Genomic DNA, 19210 nt, shown 5'->3' with positions numbered 1-19210 from the left:
CACAAATGAAAATAAACTGAATAACAGCACAACGTGCACAGCCTTTGGTTCTCCTGGGGCGAGAGTGTATCCCTCTGGTTTAGAATCTCCAGCATGCCCCACCTATTTATTGTACTTCACATTATTTTTATCCTGATACTGTATTTAACAGTAATTCCCATAAACTGAATGTTAATGCATAGGTCAATTTAAATTGTCTGTCAATGGTACTAAAAAATTTTTTTTAGAAAAAATTAAAAAAGAGTCTGCTGGGGCAGGAGTTGGCGACCCTTCCTGGATAGCTACAGGATCTGCTGGTTTTTGTTGTTACCCTGTGCTCAGCTGATTAAATATGGCAAGCGGTTACACAGATAACGCACCTCACCTGTAGGGTATTGGACAAAGCGGGATTCCTGAGTTAGCTGGATAACTGCGCTGAGTGAAACCTGGAACAGCTCTTTTTACTTCAGTCCATGTTCCAGGTTTGGGAGGGTTCCGGGTTTTACTCAGAGCAGTTCTCCAGCTAACCCGGTAATCCTGCTTCGTGAAACTGGGCCCTGGTTTCTCAGGGCTGATCCGGTCGCTGATTTTAAGGTGAAAACAAACACCAGCAGACCCTGCAGCTCTCCAGGACCAGGGCTGTAGACCCCTGCATTAGGGGAATTATGCACAGGGGCCTTACTGGGTTCCGCTTCTGTCAAGAGGCGTACCGTCCACCCAGACCCACTGCCCCTCTGTGTCCCGGTCGCTCAGCCCAATCCAGTGCGTCTCATTAATCCTGGACGACACAAAATTCTGCTCAACGACAAAGAGGAATGAAGAGATTAACTCAAAAAATATCTGAACAGTGCCAAGTGGGTCGACACAAATATCTCCAAAGCTTATTGATCACCAAGGCTTTCACACAGAATTCTGATGCAATGCGATTTCAACTCGTTCTGCCTTCATGCAACGCTTGCCTTGTGATGAAAACAAAGCAGGGCTATACAACAGTGCATTTTAATTATTTATTAAATTAAAAAATGTACCTTTACCAGAGAAGCTTAAAAACAATAAGTGTCAAAATATTGACTTCTTCCCTCTGCCCTGTTCCATCCAACTGTATCACTCACAAGACACAATTAACTGAGAACACGACATGATTCTGCCACTGTCACATGACACATGACATTCCTGATCCTGACTGGCCGGGTTCTTTTCCTTCACCTGTTCCTGTTGGTTGTTTATGATGACCAGATTTGCCCCCTTCGAGGCGCAGTACTCCTGACTTTGAGACCAGTGCATCTTCTCAGTGGAGAAGAAGTAACACTTTCCCTGGTGTATTCTCCATCCAGTGAGGCATGCACATCCATCCATAGCTGTGTGTGATATAGAGACAAGGGGCCAGAGATCAATACGGTACAGTGGCATCTGCTAACATTACATTACAGGAATTTAGCAGACGCTCTTATCCAGAGCGACTTAGATTGTATCTAGTTATAGAGCTGGATATATACTGGAGCAATGCAGGTTAAGTACCTTGCTCAAGGGTACAACAGCAGTGTCCTACCAGGGAATCAAACCTGCGACCTTTAGGTTACAAGACCAACTCCTTAGCCATTATACTACACTGTCACACTTTAAGCATAACATTCTGCATATTCTCTACATTAAATAAAGATAACCTCTGCTTGCTGCGATACACAAATGCGGTGTCCGAGTTTACAGCGGTGTTCGTCTGTTTCCTGTGTCAGGGCATTTCCTCTAAGCTTCTCAGTTCTCAAAAGGGCACAGCGCCTTTCTGAATAGTTGAAAAAACTGTAACCTTTTTTTTTCGCATTCAGAGTGGCCACACAAAAAAAGGTGCTAGCTGAGGCCCGTTATCCGGAGGCTAGCCCTGGGACCCTGCTGAGAACTGTTGAAAGAAGGTGCTGGAACTCTGGAGAAAAAAAAGCTTACTCAGGGCCTCACTGTCAAATTAATACTGAAACCAAAATGGTTTCAGTTCCCTGTTTTATGGAAGGTTTTCTTCAAAATGCAAAAAAAAAAAAAACAGAAATCAGGCCTGGTAGTGGAATCTGCTGACATATAAACTGTAAATTGAATGGAGATTATGTAACCTCTTCTTGCTGCAATGACAGATGGTATCGATGCTGATGTACATCCGTTTCTGTCTAATCAATACCAAAACCAAAATAGCTTTAGTTTGTGTTTGTTTTCTTCAAAAAACGAAAATGATGAACGTCTAGAAACGAAGATTCTATCAGTAATATTCCTTTCAGGCCAAAAACTTTCTCAGAAACGCTTAGCTGGTCATGCGGATTAATGCAAGATGCTGTGTTGCAGAGAATCTTTAATACAATACACCGTAAAACATGCCACCAAAAGGTTAAAATTTATGTATCTCAGGAGTGATTATGTCATTAAGACTGGTGAAAATGGGTTTAAATAAACCAAAAAGAATGAAATATTTAAACGGAAACATAGTTTAAGTCATTTCTTACGAAAACTGTAACTCTTCAAAAATATCGAAATAAAAAGGCTATGGTGTAACCTCCACAAAGTAAATAAAGTAATTAACAAAAAAAAACAAAAAAACTAAGCCTTGGGCTATCCTTTTTGCTACCACAAACACATGAAGCAAATTCTGTCAAGAAGTCTACAAGACTTCCCACCAAAAAGTGCAAAAAAACAAAAATCTGAATGCATAAGGGTACACCATTAGGGTATAGTATCACGTTCAAATAAATGAGGCCTTGACTAATAGGAGGCCTCAAAAAATATTAGAGTACAGGATTTTCTGGCCCAATGTGAGATCTTTTCATGGAGCCAAAATCCCTGGTGGCACCTCTGTTCCCCAGTAAAAACTTCCCCCTGCCCACAAGTAGTCTCCACTTCGTCAAGAGGAAACACAGACCAGAATGTCTACTGGCGCACCATTATCACCACCAATACAACCTTTTCCCAGCAATTCTCCCAATTAAGTACTAACCAGGCTGTTGGCTATAATGACCATTTGTGAGTACATACTTCTGAGCAGCGTAAAATCATTTGCTACGTTTCTAATGCTACTTTAATAAAAGTAACACACATAAATCACATAAATTTTTCCGTCATACACATCAGAGCTCATTTAACATGATGGCACAAAAAATTATTCTGATTTCTCATAAAAACTCACCATTGTAATGGGAAATAATTTTCCACAGATCTCTATGCTTGACTTGCAGCTCCTCCAAGTTTCTCTTAATGTCTGATGCAGGAGAGAAGAGAGAATCTTTGTGCACTCACACTCATATTAGCAAAGAACAGTGAACGTCTTATGAAAACAAGTTTGCAAAGTCAGTGAACAAATGTTTAAAGCTTGGGGCAAAATGCAAGGAGGTCAGGAGGTTATGGAAGCTTCTAACCTGTGATCCCTCCTCTACCTGTCACCCTCTGTGCTTTGTACCTTCTTACCTATATATATATATATATATATATATATATATATGAAAAAACATTCATTTTTGTTTTTTATTATTTTATGTTATTATTAGTTAGCAAGCAAGCTAGCTTCCAAACAAGACAAAGATGCAAACCAAGTTGTTAGAAAGATGTTGTATTGGCTGAAACGGCATCACATGTGCAGTTCCTCATATGTTCATTTTTCAATCCTGCCATTGGCTACTTTGATCAAATGTTGTTATTAGCATCTGCTAAATGTCAGATGGGGAGAATTATTGAGCATGGCACTGGAGCATTTGTGATGACTCATTTTAAACAACCCATGCACTGCCCTAACAGGTAGTAGCCTAAGTGACTGTACATGTCTTTTCATGGGGGGGGGGGGGAGAGCGGGAGGGATAGCAAACTCAGACTTCTTGATAAGCTACTTCCCAGTTTATTTGTACCCATGCAATATTTTTAAAGATTGGGGCCTATTACTGTATTTCCTCTTTTTCTGTTGTCAGAGCGCTCAACAGCTATATGTGCAGTTCCATCTTTTTGTAAGGTTAGACACACATATCCAGTGGTTTTCAAGTCTTTCAACAGCTTGGTGCAATTGTGCATGTTGCACCACTGGCCTTATGTTGTATTTTCAAATAATTCCATTAAATCAAACACTTTGTATTTGAAAATTCAGTATTTTCAACTAACTTTAAAAACATTGCATTTGTACAAATAAAATGGGAAGTAGCTTATCAAGAAGTCTGAGTTTGCCATCCCCCCCATGCAAAGACATGTACGGGCATTTAGGCTACTGTCTGTTGGAGGCAGCGCTTGGGTTGCAGGGTTTTCCCTACCCTAGAAAGGGGCAGTGCCTAAGTGATTTTGCGGAGCGCCTTAAGCCGAATGAACGTAAAAAGGCATGCCAGAATGACTGTAAAAACAACGGTGATGCGCTGTCAAAAAAAAAGAAAAACAAAAAAAAAAACGGAGAGGTGGCTTTATGGTTTTAAACACTCCGCGCTATGATGGCATTATAAGTGGGTTATTGACGAGCGTTTGTATGCATGGTAGGTTAAATGCATTTACAGAATATAGAGTTTTATTCCCAAAGATGGTATTCCTCGATATAATTGTGCCGCCGTGTTAACACATTACTACGGTTGCGGGCCAGGCACTCTTCACGATAAGAATAAATTTTAGGATAGCGCTTTCGATTTTGCTTGTGTCGAAAGTGCTGCGTAGGAAACACCGATAGATTTACCATAGCGACATCTGTCAAAAATGTAAACAAGTAATCCAGTTTTCACGGACGGGAAAAAATTTATGACAATGTTACATAAAGAACTAACGTTAGTATCTAACGTGGCTTGGTAGCTAAACAAAGTTAGGCTGTGTTCACACGTAACGTCTATTTCTGATGAAAACCGCTGGTCAAAGCGTTTTTTTCATATTAAAAAAAATAAATTAAAAAAACTCCGTTCCAAAATATAGTTGAGAACGCCTAAGCCCTCTGAAAACTTAGGAGAAATCCTGAGTTGTTTAAAATGAGTCATCACAAACGCTCCAGTGCCACACTCAATAAAGTAAACGTGATGCTATTTCAGCAAATACAGCAACTTTATGACAACTTTGTGGTTGGCATCTTTGTTTTATGTGAGTTTGACGGTGCAAAAACCACAGGCACTGGTCTATAGAGGTGTGTAAAAAAGGCGATATGATCAGATGAGTCATCCTTCAAATTCTCGATAAGTGGGTGAGTGCACTTGTGACACTGAATGCTTGACTCCTACACTGAGGGGGGCTGGTGGCTCTATGCTGCGGGAGGCATGATTTGGATCCACTTGTCCCCTTAGAGAGAAGGGCCACTGCAAATTAATGCAAAGCTATTCTGAGTTTCTCTCCTTTATCCTATCATTTCTATCCTGACGGGAGTGGTGTCTTCCAGGACGACAATGCCCCCATACACTGGGCACGAGGGGTCACTGAATGGTTTGATGAGTACTAAGATGATCTAAATCACCTGCTATGGCCTTCGCAGTCACAAGATCTCAACCCAGATGAACACCTGTGGGAAATTTTGGGGCCAACCTGTTAGACAGCGCTCTCCACCACCGCCATCAAAACACCAAATTAAGAAATATCTTGACAAAGAATGTTCCACCCCCCCAGCGGACTTCCAGAGACTTGTAGTATCTATGCCACGGTGCATTGAAGCTTTTCTGGCAGCTCGTGGTTTCCAAACACCTTACTAAGACACTTTGTGTTTTTATTTTATAGATAAAAAATAAAAAGTTAATAAAATGTAGCATCAGTTCTCTTACCTCGATAAGTAGAGAGTGTTTCTGACGCATTTCTGTGTCTCACTTGCAGTTCCTCCAACTTTCTTTCGGTTACTGTGTCATATAAAGAGGAATATTATTCACCATAACTCAGATTTTTCATAAGTCTGTATTTTTCTGGATCTATTGTAAATATTTAGACTTATTTAGATATATATAATAAAAATCTATATATAAATATACATCCATCCATTTCCTATACCTGCTTATCCTGAGCAGGGTCGCGGGGGGTGCTGGAGCCTATCCCAGCATGCATTGGGCGAGAGGCAGGAATACACCCTGGACAGGCTGCCAATCTTTTGAGCAATTTAGAGTCTCCAATTAGCTCACCTGCATGTCTTTGGACTGTGGGAGGACACCGGAGTACCCGTAAGAAATTTACGTGGACATGCCCAATGCATGCTGGGATAGGCTCCACACCCCCAGCAACCCTGCTCAGGATAAGCGGGTATAGATAATGGATGGATGGATTGATATATGTATATATGTATGTATATATATATATATATATATATATATATATATGAGGCATGGCGGTTCAGTGGGTAGCACTGGTCATATAAACATTGGTCTTGTATGTGATCTGGAAGGCAATGGATAGGACATTCTGCACCACTAAAGGAAAATGAACAATGTGCCTTTCTATTAGCTTTTTCCAAGTGACCCGTGAGCCTTTCCCTCTCCAAGATCTACCCCTCAAATAGTACGTTAAGAACTGAAGTTTATAAATGTACAGTGTTCTTGTTAAATTAAGTTTGGCCTTTAAAAGTTAGGCGTATGTGTGCTTCTTCACATGTATGCGTTCAGCCACAAGTCTGCGATTTCAGACTGACCTGCTAGCCTCTGCTCCACAGATGACAGCGAGATGGAGAGTTCCCTGTTCTCCTCCTCCAGGGCGTCCAATCGGTTGCTTTTCTGAAAGTCTGTGGCAGGAAGGCAGATTTAAGAAATGGTGGGAATTTGAATTAGAAGATTTATATTTACCGTTGTTTGGCCGTTTAAAAGTTAATGTTGTAGTCCAATGAAACTTCAGTTGTGTGATACCATCTGTCATGAGAATGATTATTATTATTATTATTATTATTATTATTATTATTAATAATTATTTTTATTATTATTATTATTATTATTATATTACTGTTATTATTATTATTATTGTTGTTTTTGTTGTTTTTGTTAAGTATTATAGTAGTGGCTCAGAGGAGGGTTACTCTGGTAAGAAGGTGACTAGAGGGAAGCTGGTGACACTCACACAGGATCCCCAGGGCAGTGAGACCACCCAGCAGAGCAAGGCAGAGTACAACTAGCAGAGTACAACTAGCAGGGCCAGGCTGCACCTGCATAACATGAGTTATATATCAATGTTACACCAGGTCAATCAATCAATCAAACAATCTATCTATCTATCTATCTATCTATCTATCTATCTCTGTGTCTCGGTCTGTCTGTCTGTCAAACTATCTATTTGCGTGGTTCAAAAGTCAAAATCCTTCCAAAATTAAGATGGCATTTATTTTGCATTAAATCCTTGTGTTAGTTAAGCTGTATAAAGCAGTATTCAGCAGAAAATACATCATATATCATTTAAAAACCAAAACCTAATATTATGTATGTGTATTTTAGAAATCCCAAATTATTGTTTGTAAATTGTTGTTTAAAAAAAAAAAATTAAGTGTCATTCAATTAGGCCTCACAATGTCAAACATTTCAGATTTCAGGAAAATCAGGTCATGCCAGAAATGTTTAGTCTTGAGATAAATCATTCTCTGATACAATTTTCCACATTAGTAGGACAGGGGAGTTTCACTGACCCATGTCAATGAAGCTCATTAACATTAGAACTATTTGAAATTCAATTCTTGATATCAAGAACACTTATTTTAACAAGTTAAAATGGAATTGTTGACATCAGGAATTCAAATTATTTCTTGTTAAAATTGAATTCTTGATATCAAGCATTTTAAATTGTAACTAGTTAAAATTGAATTCTTGATATCAAGCATTTGAATTATAACTAGTTGAAATTGAATTCTTGATATCAAAAACAAGTTGAATAAAAGCTTAAATGACTTGGCCGTGTGTTTTACAATGCTTGCCTTGTAGATTTTACGGTACCCTCTTCACTAACCCTGCACACAGCCATGAGTCACAAAGGCACACTCATGATCTGGCTAATTGCCCGTCCAGACCAAGCCGTAACAAAGTGAGAAAACGCTTAAGAACACCATGCGACTGCTACTTTTCCAGCCTCGCCTGTTTCCACCGGTCAAAAAGTCTTGAAGGTCATACATCTGTCACAAAAAATAACAGGTCTGCCTGCCCCAAACATTCTCCCCGTAATCCTGAAGCAGTATCGGGGAAAACCCAAACCGTAGTTTTTGGCCCGGACCACCCATCAAATTACTGTTTTGCCAAACTGTCCTCAGGAACAAAATAGGTTTCAGCTGAAGTTTCAGCCAAATTTGTCAAAAGATTTTGAACAGTTAATGGAACAAAGTTTCTAACCCAGTGTTTCTCAATATGCTGTATGGTGTAAACTAAATTTCAACATTATCATTTCTGCCCACCTGCTGAAGTTTATTTTATCAATGTTGGACAAGTCACCATGCAAGAGGTGTGATAGATATGTCCTTCCGGAGGGCAAAATAATACATTTTTTTAGAATATACATTTTTATTATTTTGTGTAACAAATAAAACTATATTGATCTCAGTGAGGATTCATTTTTACACCTACAGTAGACATAAAACGCTCAAAATCTGTTATTAATATAGACATAGGATATAAAACAACGAACACAAAACATTATCACAATCATGCTCGTTTGTACAGTAACAGCAGTAGAAGTGCATCACTGGAACCTGTAGTGCTTGTAATTTACAAGAAAATTTCTACTAAAACATGTCCAAATATGTGGTTTCTGTTGGATTTGTGATTTTAAAAAAAACATAAATTGCACGAAATATAACGTATGGCATATTTGAGCCCAGAGGACATCTCATGAAATTATTTCTGACTTCCCAATGTGGTCCTCCATGGAAACAAATAAACTATTTTTTGAAAATGAAGAACAGCATCTGTCTCACTGTAAACGTTTGCATCAAATGTAAAACATTGGTGCTAGCATACCAGGCAGTCAAGGGATCAGCCCCAGCATACCTCCACAAGATCTTCAAACCCTACATGCCAGCCAGATCCCTCCATTTCGCTACCTCAGGACGCCTGGCACCTCCCCCTCTTCGCACCTGCGCTTCCCGAACACGTCTCCTGTCTGTTCTGGCCCCACAATGGTGGATAGACCTCCCCGGTCAGAACAGCTGAGACACTGACCCACTTCAAGCCACAACTGAAGACTCACCTCTTCAGGCTGCACCTCTCCCCATCCCTCCCTACCTCCCTGTAATCTCTAAAGGGACTGTAAGCTTAGGGTTGTAGGTAGCTGTTTCGTAGTTGACTTAAGATGAGTGCATTAACTAACTACTAGGCCAGTTTAACCTACAGGGTCCAAGCTTAACTATGCTGTTGTTCCCTGCACTTGGAACGGTACTTCTCTCTAGGGTTTTCGACACACTTGTTCCTGGTTATGGTTATAGGCTACACTTTGTTGTACGTCGATCTGGATAAGAGCGTCTGCCAAATGCATGTAATGTAATGTAATCTTTTGTTTTTTTGCACTCAGACACTAGTGGCTCTGTTTATAAGCAAACATAATATTATGTTAATCACGTTGTCATATTGCTTATTACTAATGCAATACAAGTTGGATTTTAGCGCCGTCGGCACAGGTTGCTGATGTAGGCTACTTTTTAATTTGCCAGAACATCTCATAATGACAAATGCCAGTTCAGTCGGTTCGCATAAAATCAAACCCGTTTAAGCTCATACATCGGATCGGACCGGACCGGCAAAACCAGAAACCAACCCAACCCTACTGGCCTCTCTTATTATCATCGTTAGTATTGAAAGACATTTTATTTAACACTGACATGAAATTATACTACAGCGTAAAATTTGAATTACCTGATTAGGTTATTTTACTGCTGTTTGTTGTTGTGTTTTGTTTGTTGTGCATATGTTGTTCAGGAATAGCAAATTCCCTGACCTTGTAGTTTTACGTTGTTAAAGTTTTATTTTATGAGACTGATATAACAAATTAACCACGTAACATAGAGTAGCATGTCACTAAACCATAACACAAACTTACCTTTGTTAAATGGTAGTACTGCCAAACTCTTATATTTAGCCATTGCAAAATTATAATTTCCTCTTATTAGAATTGCATAATATAATTCATCATATTATGCAAATCATTGTTTTGAATTAGCCTATGCACAAATTAATTATCATAACCTATATATATATATATATCATTTTCAAACCATTGTAGTGTCAATGTTATTTCATTAAGTTGGGCTCTACTGACATACCGAATTCTGATTGGTTGTTGAAACTCCATTCATATGAATAAACCTCACTACAACAATAATGGAATTTGAGGCATTGGGGAAAATAAATGCACTAAATGATAGTAACCATCTCTTACACTTGCCAGTGGTTCCAAACCAAAACAAACAAAAGAGAAGGTGACAATTGAGAATACAGATGCGTGAGAGAATGTGTGGCTTTTCTTTATGCTGTGATTTGCCATTGTATTAATCCTGCCAAGTGTCAAATGCATAAAGCTAGGTAAAGCAAAAATGATCTCATAAGACACAAGCTTGTTTTGAACAATTAACATAGTGACATTTTAAAATACAATAAAGATCTATAGGCCAGTCATGCAAACACTTACTGGCAATTTATAGAACACTTTAAACCTGGCGAGCATCATTTTTTTTAACAGCTTCATACAGAGGTCCACACAACAGAAATGAATAATTACATTAGTTCTATAAAAGCCCTGAGAATGCAGGCTACTGGAAGGCAAGTCCTAAGTCTTCAGAGCCAAGTTTACACGTTTCGTGTTACATGACTTCTGGAACTGCAGACAGCTTAGAAATGTGTCTTGCCAAGTATTTAACTGTTGATTAGAGACATAAAGACAAAAAATTAAGTAATAACCAGCGTATTCCATGAGTGGATACTTAATATGATAATACCTTCAATGTTGTAGATCTGTTTCTGTAGACTATCCAAGACTCCCTTCAGTCCATCGTAGTCATTCATGGGGAAGGTAGTATTCTTGTTTGAGAGATGTGATGACAGGGCTGTCAGTGTCTCCCGGGCGACATTCCCAACCTGCCAAATAAGAGACTGAATTATTCCCTCTCCCTCTCCCTCTCTCTCAATTTCAATGTGCTTTATTGGCAGGACAACAAGTCATATTTCCAAAGCAACACATACAATACACAGAAACATGGAAACCACATATGCAACATGCAAGTATGACCCACAGCACTATAATAATAATAATAATAATAATAATAATAATAATAACAAAAACAACAATATTAAAAAACATGTTCACAATGTAAAAAAACAATTAACAGTAAATAATACATTTTTCAAATATAAATATTTAATGCAGAGTGTTCGCTTTATGTCCATCATCTTGTGGCATGTGGCTACATGTTTAGCTGTTTGTGGGGCTATAGGCCCTTCTGCTAATATTATAGATAATTTTGGAGTCACTCATACTTTGGATGTTGGGGAAAACAATGTTTATATTTTTAAGGAAGTCCTCCCTTTCTTGAAAATAATATGTGCAATGTAAAATGCAATGTGGGGGTTCACCACAAAATGGAAGCCATTGGTCAGCCCCAGGAACAGAATGGGTTAGAGTTTTCCAAAAAAAAAAAAACATTTTTTTTTAAGTAGATAAAACCCATAGATTTATGGAACAACGATACCAAAAATTATGCTGTGACTGCTTGTGGCAGCAGCAGGAAGAATTTCAGAAATCTTATCTGCTCAGATCCAGCCAAATGCCTGGACCAGAGCCAAAAACTGGAAATGTTCTTGGCTGGCCAAATCAGTTGCCCAAGCAGAATCCACTTAAACATGTATTTCACCTGCTGAAAACAAGACTGAAGGCAAAAGCCCCAAAACAAACAAAAAAGGAACTGAGGGTGACTGCAGCACAGGCCTGGCTGAGCACCATGGGAAAATACCCAGCATCTGGTGATGTCTATGGGCTGCAGACTTCAGGAGGTCATTGAATGCAAAGGATAGTAATTGCAATCAAGTAATAAATATGATTACTTTATTGGGATAGTTTATTTATCTAATTACATTTGGTCCACTTTCCCACACAGATGACCTAATATGGATACCCTCAAATTAAAGCTGACAATCTGCACTTTAATCTTTCATACATTGTTTAATTTCAAATACAACGCGCTGGAATTCAGAGCCAAAATAACAAAAAATGTATCACGTACAGACTGCACAGCAATTGGCTACATACATTCTCTGGTTTGTTAAGCCTTTAATTTAAAGGAATAATCTAGTCTTTATATTTTGAAAATGTCACATCATTTTTACTTGAAAAATTTTTGTTTCAGTCATCAGTATTTTGAGTTTGAGTCCATTTTCAGTGCCACTTTTCCAAAGATATGTATGCGTATTTTGCAGTAGTCTTGTTTGCAGGGACAAACATGTTTCCAAGGCTGCTTAGCTTTTCCCCTCACAAACTAAATAATCAATTTTCTGTTAAATATCTTGTAAGTCGCTCTTGGATATGGTAAATTCACATATCAGAAAAAAAATTCTTACACATATCTTACCCCAATAACATAACGGGTGATATGCCTGTCATCCATAGTTTTGACGACCTTTTTCCAATCCTTGTCAGATGGATTTCCATCTGTGATGATGACTAGAACCTTTGTAGCATCTGGAATGGCACCAGCTGTTGTGCTGTTCAAAATACTCTGTCTGCAACATAAGAAATTTTATACAATGTATTTACTTCATGTGAATGTTTTATCACAGAATCCATTCAAATGCAAAGTGTGAGGTCCAACAATGTGATTTTAATTTGATGGTAAGGGGTTGGGGAGATATTTACATGGATATAATATCTGCATGCTTTGTGTGAATGTATCTGTCTCTCATTTTTGCAACTATCTTATTGTATGATGTTGTATTGGATTTTGAATGTCTCATCACGGGCTGGTAAGTGTCACGACTCAATTCATCGCACCAATTATTATAAATTCCTGGTTATGGTAGACTAACCTTTGAAACTGGGGGAGGGGGGCACAACTGGCTATTTGGCACTTGTTCTCCAATGATGCTGTTACCGTGTCATTGATAGATATGCCAGAACTATTTCCACTGAACAATATGGCACATCTGACCTCTTCCTCCGTAACAACCATCTCCATTTCACACTCCGTGAAGTTGCTCTTTGTGTTGCTGTGAAATGTCAGGGAGAATTTCCATTCTCCCTGACATTTCATTGGAATGAGAAGCTGATTTACTGTATATGCATGTCCATATTCACAATGGGCTGTCCATTAACCTTTTATGGTTCATTGTGGGAGTTAACAAGGCAGGATACAAGGCCCATGCATGTACTAAAAACTTCAATTTGATTGTGATTTTTAAAGAGAAAATTGCATGGAGGTGATTGAACAGACGGTTTTATAAATCAGGATATTTTTGACTGTATGCACTTCTCTTCTTCTGTGCACGCTTCACCTTCTGGTGTAGAACCTTCGTGAAGTGTTATAAATGAGGCCCCAGGACTAAGGCTATCACAATATCTATTCAGCATAAACAACACTGACACACACTGATTTTAGCCATCTAAGAAAAAAGTGACTCACAGAACATTGTTCATTGCACCATATGTGTTGGTGAGGTCCTTCATGTGTTGTTCCTTTTCTAAGAGATCCAATGCTGTCTTTTCCTGGTAGTCTTTAAAGGTGAAAACAGTGCGGGACTTCTTCGAAAACTGCATTGCTGCAAACTGAAAAATTTAAAAGAAGCTTCTCATGAAATAACAATTTAATGACAATTATTCCACATGACAATTATTCCACATTATTCCACAAGGTCCATGCACTTTCTCCATCACTCCATATTATCCAGATTGATTGTTCTCATATTTCAAGCTACACATCATCTGCTAATTTCAGTTGGTCCATTAGTAAAGTAAAATTTGGCAATCAGCATCACATTCCAGTGTGTGGTTGACTGTGTGACCTTTATGACTGTGAGGTTTGAATGCTGGAGATATCAATAGAAAAATTTTTTCTTCAAGATCTTGCTACTTGCTACTAATGTGTGTGTCCTCTAATGCATGTGACATCAACTGCTGCTTTTATTGCTGAGTCAAAGAAAGCACTTCATGTGCACCTGAAGAAGCAAATCTGCAGGTGCAGCCACTTCATTTTTTTAGCAAATTATGACAATGAAGTGGCTGCCGTGTATGGTGTACACATAATATAGTGCAAGTGTGTAGACCTGTATAGGGGCATTTGAAAGTGTCTTCATCATGTCAGCAATGAAGTCTTTGTTCTTCTTAAAATCGCGTGCTGTCAGGCTTTCTGACCCATCAAACAGGAAGGCAAGGTCCACTTTCCTCTTAGTGCATTCTGAGTAAACAAGACATGTCACAGAAATCCTTTATATTCAGATTTTTTTCTGAAGAATTATAGAACATTAAAAAACCTGAAAGCAATCACAAATAGAAACAACTTGTACAGATAAATATAACACTACAAATATTAAATGCAAAGCGTTACTCTACAATGGTGAAAAAATGAGTACACAAACATTTGATACAATGCTTGTAGTGATAATCAGTAAAAAGGAGAAATCGTAATTAACATATATGAATTAAGAAAAAACAATATAGTATAATTGTAATCTCGAGTTCCACGGCTACTATGAATTGGAGAGGTTTAAGAGCTATAAGTTTAGGAACTGTGTAAAAAGGTTGATCACAAATTGTCATGCTGTAGTCACCAAAAAACCCAGGCAAACAAGAGGTGAGACTAAGTGGTGTGACCTCGATGGGCTAGGACTGCCAATAAAAAAATGACCAAGACCTTGCTGGTATTCAGTGTCTGACAAAAGCTCATAGATAGAGGTGTTCAAATGTTGAAAAAGGCGTTCAAATACCTTGAAAATATTGTAAAAATAACCATGCTAAGGCATATCTATGATGCACCGGCAATCTTTGTCTTCACACAATTTTACTGAATTTGTGGACCTTTACCTGTACTTGTTATTCTAAAATGTGTTCAGGATGTTTTTGGGTGTGGCACTCTGTTCTGTGTGGGGAGGAGTGGGTGTGGCTACAGATCCTATGGTTTGGGAACTGATTTTAGTAGAGAGTTTGTTGCTAGCTAGCTGAAGAAACCCAGATACAGGGAAGCAAAAAGACAAACCGACAGGGTTCATTCAAGAACTAGAGTTAACCTTGGAATAGCTTTTCTTCAGTGGCATCAGCTGAAGTTTGCTAAGGGGACAAAAAGCAGCACAGAGTTCACTTGGTTTCTCCTGGACCTGTAAGTAATGTTACCTCTAGCTATTCAGCTTGCTATGTTAGGTAGGGTACTTGAAGTGGGTGGGCGGGGTTGAAGACAGAGGAGACTTCTTTGATTGTAAACACAGGACCACAGCAAGGCTAAAAATCCTGCATAGTATGCCTTTAAGCTATAGTTTTTCAATTCTTTCTAAACATGTCCACACCACGAAAGTCATGAAATACCTTGGAGGTTATGATAAGATATTTTGCCCTTTCCATATGATACAGATTGCAATTTGAAATTGACACATTTTTCAAAAGTATAATCCTGTATCTGCTTTATGCAATTTCTCAGTGAGGTAGGATTTCAATCAACATAGTAACCTCTGCTTCATCACTCATTCAGTGACACCCAGGTTGAGAACAGCTGTGACATGATCGGTTTTAATGAAATACAAAGTTGATGAAAATCACAAAAAACTGGGAAAAAAAGTGTAAGAAGAAGAGATTTTTTACATTCATTTATTAAATTAATTAGATCCCATCACAGCAGATTTAAATAACATGCGCAACCATAGCAACAGTAACAAATGCCTGTTTAAAAAAAAAACTATGGGTACTTGCTGGCTACTAGGAACAGCCTATAAATTGAATACATTAACAGGCTGGTGGATTTACTCGCTTAATTCAGACCATCACGGAAAGAAAGAACAGGCTTTTTTTGCCTTTGACTGAACATTGTTAGAAATAGAGCATACTTGAATTGCATCACTAAAATGTTGTTACTGCATCTGTTTTTATTTCTTAAAAGTTTGTTACAGTAAGTTGTACATTGCGAGATTTGAATCTTTGATGGAGCTTTTGTCACTGATATTACCGTAATGGGGAATGACTGCAGGGCAACACTGCTGACAGGGGCAGTCAAACATCAAACAAGAACTGACAAGAACAGGAACCACTGTTCTTCGGGACCTTCAATGCTGCAGAAATTTTTCTGCACCCTTCCCCAGATCTGTACATCGATTCAATCCTGTCTTGGAGGTCTACAGACAATTCCTTCAACTTCATGGCTTGGTTTTTGCTCTGACATGCACTGTCAGCTGTGGGACCTTACATATACAGGTGTGTGCCTTTCCAAATCATGTCTAATCAATCTAATTTGTACCAGCAGAGGTAAAGAACAAATTCTCATCTAGTATTTAAATTTAATTCTTTCCTGGATGGAAACGAGACGGTGACATCCAAACTTCACTAGCAATGTAGACTTTGTAGAATTTGCTATGAGCTACCCTATAACCAAAAGTTACCACGTAGTTAACTTTGGTGAAATTAAAACAATATACACGAGTCCCCATATAAATCACAAAACCCACAAACCAGGTAATCCATAAGTAAGTTTTAAAAGAAATTGTTCTACTTCACATAGCCTTCGTAACCAATGAACAAAATACTTCCCTAATCCATATACATCTAAACACATTCACAAAATAAAAAACGTATGCAAATGGGCAATAAGATTAAACCTTTTGGCACGCTTCTCCGTGGCCTTGGGGCACCTGTGGTCATCGTACTCACGGCTGCCTACACAGTTCTCCAGAGAATTGGCGAGGAAGAACTTGGAGATTCCAGCATTGGAGACAATCCTTTGAGAAACGCCAGAGTCGATCTCCTGGTAGGGTCTCTCCAGGGTACGAGCACAGTCTGTTCTCTGAATTGTAGACATTCGGCTGCGCATTTGCCCGTCGTTAAGTCTCACCAACCTACTCCGTCCTTCTCCCAACTCTCCCTGGCTCCAACCCTCACCAAGGAGGATCTCTAACCGTTTTGTTTTCTCTTGTAACCATTCCAGCCCAGACATCAATTTACAACAATGTAACAAACCAAACTGCGCAGCCAATCACATAAAAGGTCAAAACCAAACAAACATGCATGATCACAACTAATTCACCAATAGGAAAACAGTAAACAATTCAGTCAGCGAATTCTTCTCTCAGTAGAATCCCAACTGCTGAAGACGTGTGTAACAGACATAAGGGCAGTATCTTTTACAGGCATTTAGCAGGCGCTCTTATCCAGAGCGACTTACACAACTTTTTACATAGCATTTTACATTGTATCCATTTATACAGCTGGATATACACTGAAGCAATTTCAGTTAAGTACCTTGCTCAAGGGTACAACGGCAGTGTCCTACCGGGGAATCGAACCTGCGACCTTTCGGTTACAAGCGCAGTTCCTTACCCACTGTGCTACACTCCGTTCCAGAATAGTATCTAGAATAGCACAAAAGCTCAACCCCAAAATACACAAGTGTGCACACCACAAAAGTTTAAAAAGTTACCTCTCCTGTAAAAGGGTGTCATTTTGACAGTAGAACCCTCCAAACATAAGGGTGTGTTCTGCTTAGCACCGGTCCAAGATACAGGATACAACTCAATTCGGCATACTTCCTTTGGGTGTTTCAGCTCCCAGTGTAGTAGCAGCACTGAGCGCACTAGAAGACATTGAGATCCCTTCCATACATTCATGAATAGTAATATGTAAACTGCTGGTGATGTGGCACAGCAGACACAGAGATAGATCTTTCTTAACCAACCGTTACCCTTTCAAAGTGTTTTTATATGCAAAGGTCAGAAGACATTCAATGCCTCCAGCTTGTCAAATGGTAACAGTATATTGATGGTAGTTATTATTCCTTGGTCTTGCAAGCCCATGCCCCACTCTCGGGCAACTGGCACTGATATATATTGATATATATCGCTAAAAATAATTGACCGAGAAAAGCAGTGTTTAAATTATTACCTCTCTGCGCGTATGTGCCAGCGATATTCATTCCAGTCACAAGAATAATCCCATACAACAGAGAGACCATTTTTGAATCCATCGTGTCCTGAAACCACCCCAAAGTTCCCTGAGTTTCTCTGGGACAAAAACAGAATGTGTTCACGTTTGCAGTGCTTCCATATGAATGACTCACCCTGATTATCTGCCTTGTTTTAAAAGCGATCACACCCACGCGTACAGTTCCCCGCCTATTAGTCGTTTCCTAAGCACCCGAATTCTGTGTGCTCACGCACGATGCTGAAGTTGGCTCCCTATTCGCAGCTCCCGATTCGAAATTTCCGGTCCACCTTAAATCGGTTGCGTTATATGATTGGACGGTTTCGCGGTCTTCCTTACGTATTTGCAAAGGTTATAATTTGCTTCTAAAAGAGAGATACGGATCAAGAGAGAAATTGAACAAAGGTAGTAATGAGAATTATAAAAAAAACTATTTTTAATTATGTTACGTTCACTTCACATGTCTTTTAAGTACTATGGACAGATCAGTGTCACGCATTTTGTTTTCTCCTCAAAATCTAATGGTCTCACCATTGCATCAGGTGTATATGAGAGAACAGGAAATAATGCGCATCTGAAATGTTGTGGACGAAAAATCACTGCACCATATTAAAATAAAACTCCAAACTGTCTATATAAACAAATATATGAATAAAATCCTATTGAAAAATTATTAGATGGCCATTTCTCATCAAAATTTAAAAGTCTGAAAATTTGACATTTAATTACGGCAGAAGTGAAGTGGTGTACATCCTACCCCATTTCTGTGAAATTTTACTATTGCATTTTTTAATAATCCCACCTCAAACTTTCCATGAAATAGACACCCAATAGACACCAATTGAAAAATACGAAAGTTTGGACAAGCATTTCTCTCCAAATGTAAAAGTTCACAAAATTCTGACACTTGTTCCTGGCAGAAGGGGTCCTGGTCTTCAGCCTACCACATTTCTGTGAAATTTTACTGTAGCATTTTTTAATAATCCTAATTCAAACTTTCCATGTAATCCAATAGAGGTCAATTGGAAAAAATGAATTTTTGGATTGAAATATCTCTCCAAAATGAAAAGTTCAGAAAATTCACACACTTGTTCCTCGCTGAAGGGGTCCTGTTCTACATCCTAGCCAAATTGCGTGCAGTTTTACTATAGCATTTTCAAATAATCCCACTACAGACTTCGTGTGCATGTCAATACAGCCATTTTGAAAAAAGTGATCT

At 38.7% G+C, this 19210-nt stretch overlaps 2 protein-coding genes across 8 annotated transcripts in view; one reads left to right on the top strand and one right to left on the bottom strand.

Moving 5' to 3' along the window:
* LOC135262003 (integrin alpha-L-like) overlaps nt 1–18121 on the bottom strand; it is a 43431-nt gene extending 25310 nt beyond the window's left edge. The window contains exons 1-10 of one of the 2 annotated variants that reach the window (XM_064348752.1): nt 17953–18121; nt 14142–14272; nt 13502–13644; nt 12455–12605; nt 10829–10967; nt 6563–6652; nt 5712–5783; nt 3140–3211; nt 1186–1337; nt 295–774 (exon numbers count right to left, since the gene is read on the bottom strand). In XM_064348752.1, the coding sequence (XP_064204822.1) occupies nt 658–774; nt 1186–1337; nt 3140–3211; nt 5712–5783; nt 6563–6652; nt 10829–10967; nt 12455–12605; nt 13502–13644; nt 14142–14272; nt 17953–18034 (1149 nt within the window). In that variant the 5' untranslated portion in view covers nt 18035–18121 and the 3' untranslated portion in view covers nt 295–657. Of the gene's footprint in view, nt 1–294; nt 775–1185; nt 1338–3139; nt 3212–5711; nt 5784–6562; nt 6653–10828; nt 10968–12454; nt 12606–13501; nt 13645–14141; nt 14273–17952 lie in introns of those variants that run through there. The other variant, XM_064348751.1, reaches the window with a different exon arrangement.
* LOC135262000 (CD209 antigen-like) overlaps nt 1–19210 on the top strand; it is a 104991-nt gene that overhangs the window by 81901 nt on the left and 3880 nt on the right. The gene's annotated exons all lie outside the window — the stretch shown is intronic.

The sequence above is a fragment of the Anguilla rostrata genome, chromosome 8 (genome assembly GCF_018555375.3).
Source record: "Anguilla rostrata isolate EN2019 chromosome 8, ASM1855537v3, whole genome shotgun sequence".
Taxonomy (NCBI): domain Eukaryota; kingdom Metazoa; phylum Chordata; class Actinopteri; order Anguilliformes; family Anguillidae; genus Anguilla; species Anguilla rostrata.
The sequence above is the reverse complement of the archived record's forward strand: the minus strand, read 5'-3'. Positions and strand labels throughout refer to the sequence as shown.